The sequence below is a fragment of the Ictalurus punctatus genome, chromosome 2 (assembly GCF_001660625.3).
Source record: "Ictalurus punctatus breed USDA103 chromosome 2, Coco_2.0, whole genome shotgun sequence".
Classification (NCBI taxonomy): Eukaryota; Metazoa; Chordata; class Actinopteri; order Siluriformes; family Ictaluridae; genus Ictalurus; species Ictalurus punctatus.
Window position 1 is genome coordinate 31,817,234 of NC_030417.2, and position 2,842 is coordinate 31,820,075.

General features: G+C 40.8%; 1 protein-coding gene across 1 annotated transcript; it reads left to right on the forward strand.

Annotated features, from left to right (window-relative positions):
- Positions 1-518: 518 nt before the first annotated feature.
- Positions 519-2,642, forward strand: rprml (reprimo-like). The gene has a single exon (XM_047162604.2). The coding sequence runs from the start codon at positions 1,612-1,614 to the stop codon at positions 1,945-1,947; it is 336 nt and encodes a 111-aa protein (XP_047018560.1). The 5' UTR covers positions 519-1,611; the 3' UTR covers positions 1,948-2,642.
- The last annotated feature ends 200 nt before the right edge of the window (positions 2,643-2,842 follow it).

The window sequence follows — 2,842 nt, forward strand, 5'->3', positions numbered from 1 at the left end:
TAATCAAAGAGCTTCAAACTTCGAGACATTTCGACACATTTTGACAACTCTTAAGGCCACAAGAGACAAGACTTTAAGTGGTTTTCATTTAGAAACAGCTATGATAGGAGGGGTGCATTTGACAGCTGTGTCAGATAAAGTTACTGTACAGTGGCTGTCGCCTACTCTGAAATAAGAAATGATTTGTGTTTATTTTCACTATCAACAGAAGGAAACTTTTTGTTTTGCTGACTAACTCCATATGAACAGGAATCAATCAAGACAAGTGTACAGTCACTAAACTGAAGTGTGACTAACACTAGCCATCCATATTTAAGCCTAACACTAGCTACCCATAGTTTCACCTATCTAGATGATTATGCTACCGGAGCTATTAACAGTTTACACTAAGATCAGTTGTGGACAGCCGCACAGATATTTATGAGTGAATAAACTTAAGTCAAAGCCAAATTAGCTGAAGTTGTGTAATAGAGATTTAGCAATGTTACTTTAGTTCATATTGTAAGAAGTTTATAAAGAGATTCGTGGATTTGTTGGATAACATTACAGACATTGGCAGTATATTGAGCTTCCTGGCAGTATTTGTGTAGCCATTTTCCTGATAACACACTTGCTATAGCTCACTCTCATGAGTAAATGTTTAAAATCTACTTGCTAGCCCTAGTCACCTCTGTATGTCTCTCTGGATAAAGGCATCACCTTGAAAAAATAACTCTCTAAGTATGACTTTTTTTTGCATATACTCCTGTATGCTAATTCTAATGAATTTTGCATGAGTGCCAAAAATCAGTGTATGGTTATATCCTTAAAATATTCAACAAAAAAAGATTGTTATTCATGTCACCTGTCAGTGGTTTTAATGTTATGACGGATCGGTGTATATCTGATCTCCTGTCATTTAAAATTCCAGCACTTCCTTGCAGGGGTGCAAACTGAGGAATTGAACAGAGCCATAGACTTTCAGATAAAAAGTGCACTTAACTGTACCTTCTCTTGTTGCTGGGGTGGTAACATTATATTTTATACCGTTTATGTGTATCTTTCCCCTGGAAACGTTGATACAGTATAATGTACCTATAGATATGAGGTACTGATCCTCCTATTACCTTTTAGACTAGGTAAAAGATACCCCCTTTTTCTCTGAGAGTGTATAGTGCACTTTCATGGACCCATGGCTCTCTGTCTTATTAAGACTAAACTGCCTTCCTCAGAGGGTTGGTTCTCTCTCTCTCTGTCTCTCTGTCTCTCTCTCTCTCTGTCTGTCTGGCTGGCTGTCTCTCTCTCACACACACGTGCGCGCGCACATACACAATGAGGCTACGAGACTATATGATGTCCACGAAGAGCGCAGTTTCATAGCTCACTAGTTTCCTGCGCCTTTACGCACCATCATCTTTTTCACTCCAGTTGGAAGCGTCACCTGAGTAGAAGACAGAAGGACTTTCTGCGTCTGCGCTACAAGATCAAAGTTCACAACTAACCGGCTAGTTAATTTCGAGTGGACTTTTTTTCCCCCCCACATGACACGCCAGAACCAGAAGCAAGCACGAGCACAAGTCGTCTGGTGAACATCTGCATGACTGAGGATCGCATCTCGCTCCACGACTCGCCATGAATGCAACGATCTTCAACAGCACTCTGTTTGCGCACGGCGCTCTGCTTAACAGCAGTCAGCAGCTCGCGGGCACGCTGGTGGACGAGGTGAGCGCGAGCGACGGCGGCGGCGCCGGTGGAGGATCTCTGGTGCTCGAGCCGGACGAGCGCAAGTTGTTCGTGACGCGCGCCGTGCAGATCGCGGTGCTGTGCGTGCTCTCACTCACGGTCGTCTTCGGAATCTTCTTTCTCGGCTGCAACCTCATGATCAAGTCCGAGAGCATGATCAACTTCTTGGTGAAAGAGCGGCGGCCGTCTAAAGACGTCGAGGCGGTGATGATCGGACTCGGGTAACAGCGCCGAGAGTGAGGACAGATCTGTGCACCCGGGGCGGAGGATCGCCGCGCGCCAGGTTTCATGTTCTGCAGCGCGAGGATATGGAACTCGTTCGTTTCGTCGTTTGCGTTTGTCGAGGAAAAGCTGAACGAGACTTTCAAGTGTCCTTAAAAGTCTCATTCATTACAATGACTGTCACAGAAATGGAATTTGCACGCTGAAAATATTGCGAATGTATCGATGTTTATGAATGTTTAATTTTTTTTAAAAAAATATATATATATATCTGTTATGTTAAAATTCATATTCGAGTTAGTTTGTTGCATTCGGGGTGTTTGACCTTTACAGTGAAAATATGTTTACACGGTTTTTACCTCAAGTGCAAAAAGAGAACTTTTAAAACTTTTATCTTCCAAAATGCATGCAGCTGAATGGAGTAAATGTAGCCTATGCATCTGGCACCGTGGGTGTGTTTATTTTTGAAAGATGTTTAAGTGTATTTTTTTTAAGGAAATATTTAGCATCATTAATATTTGCACGTTTTCCTACGAGTCCTTGGGTTCTTTGCTGGAGATGCAGCATGTGCGATGCTCTTTCTGAGTTTTCTGTCTTGCACTTTCTTATGAAACTTCAATGCTGCTGCATGAACTGTTTTGTACATAACGATGAAACTTGAACTAGTCCAGCGTGTGTCAATAAATTTAACCTTTCAATGTTGCTTCAATATTTTCATCTTTTTGTTTTACTTGTGGACTTTATTTTATAACAGTCCAAGTCCAAGTGTATATATATATATATATATATATATATATATATATATATATATATATATATATATATATATATATAAACAGATTTAAAACTGTAGCTTATTCTCTTTGAACAGTTTTGGCCTAATAGCTAGTACAGTAAC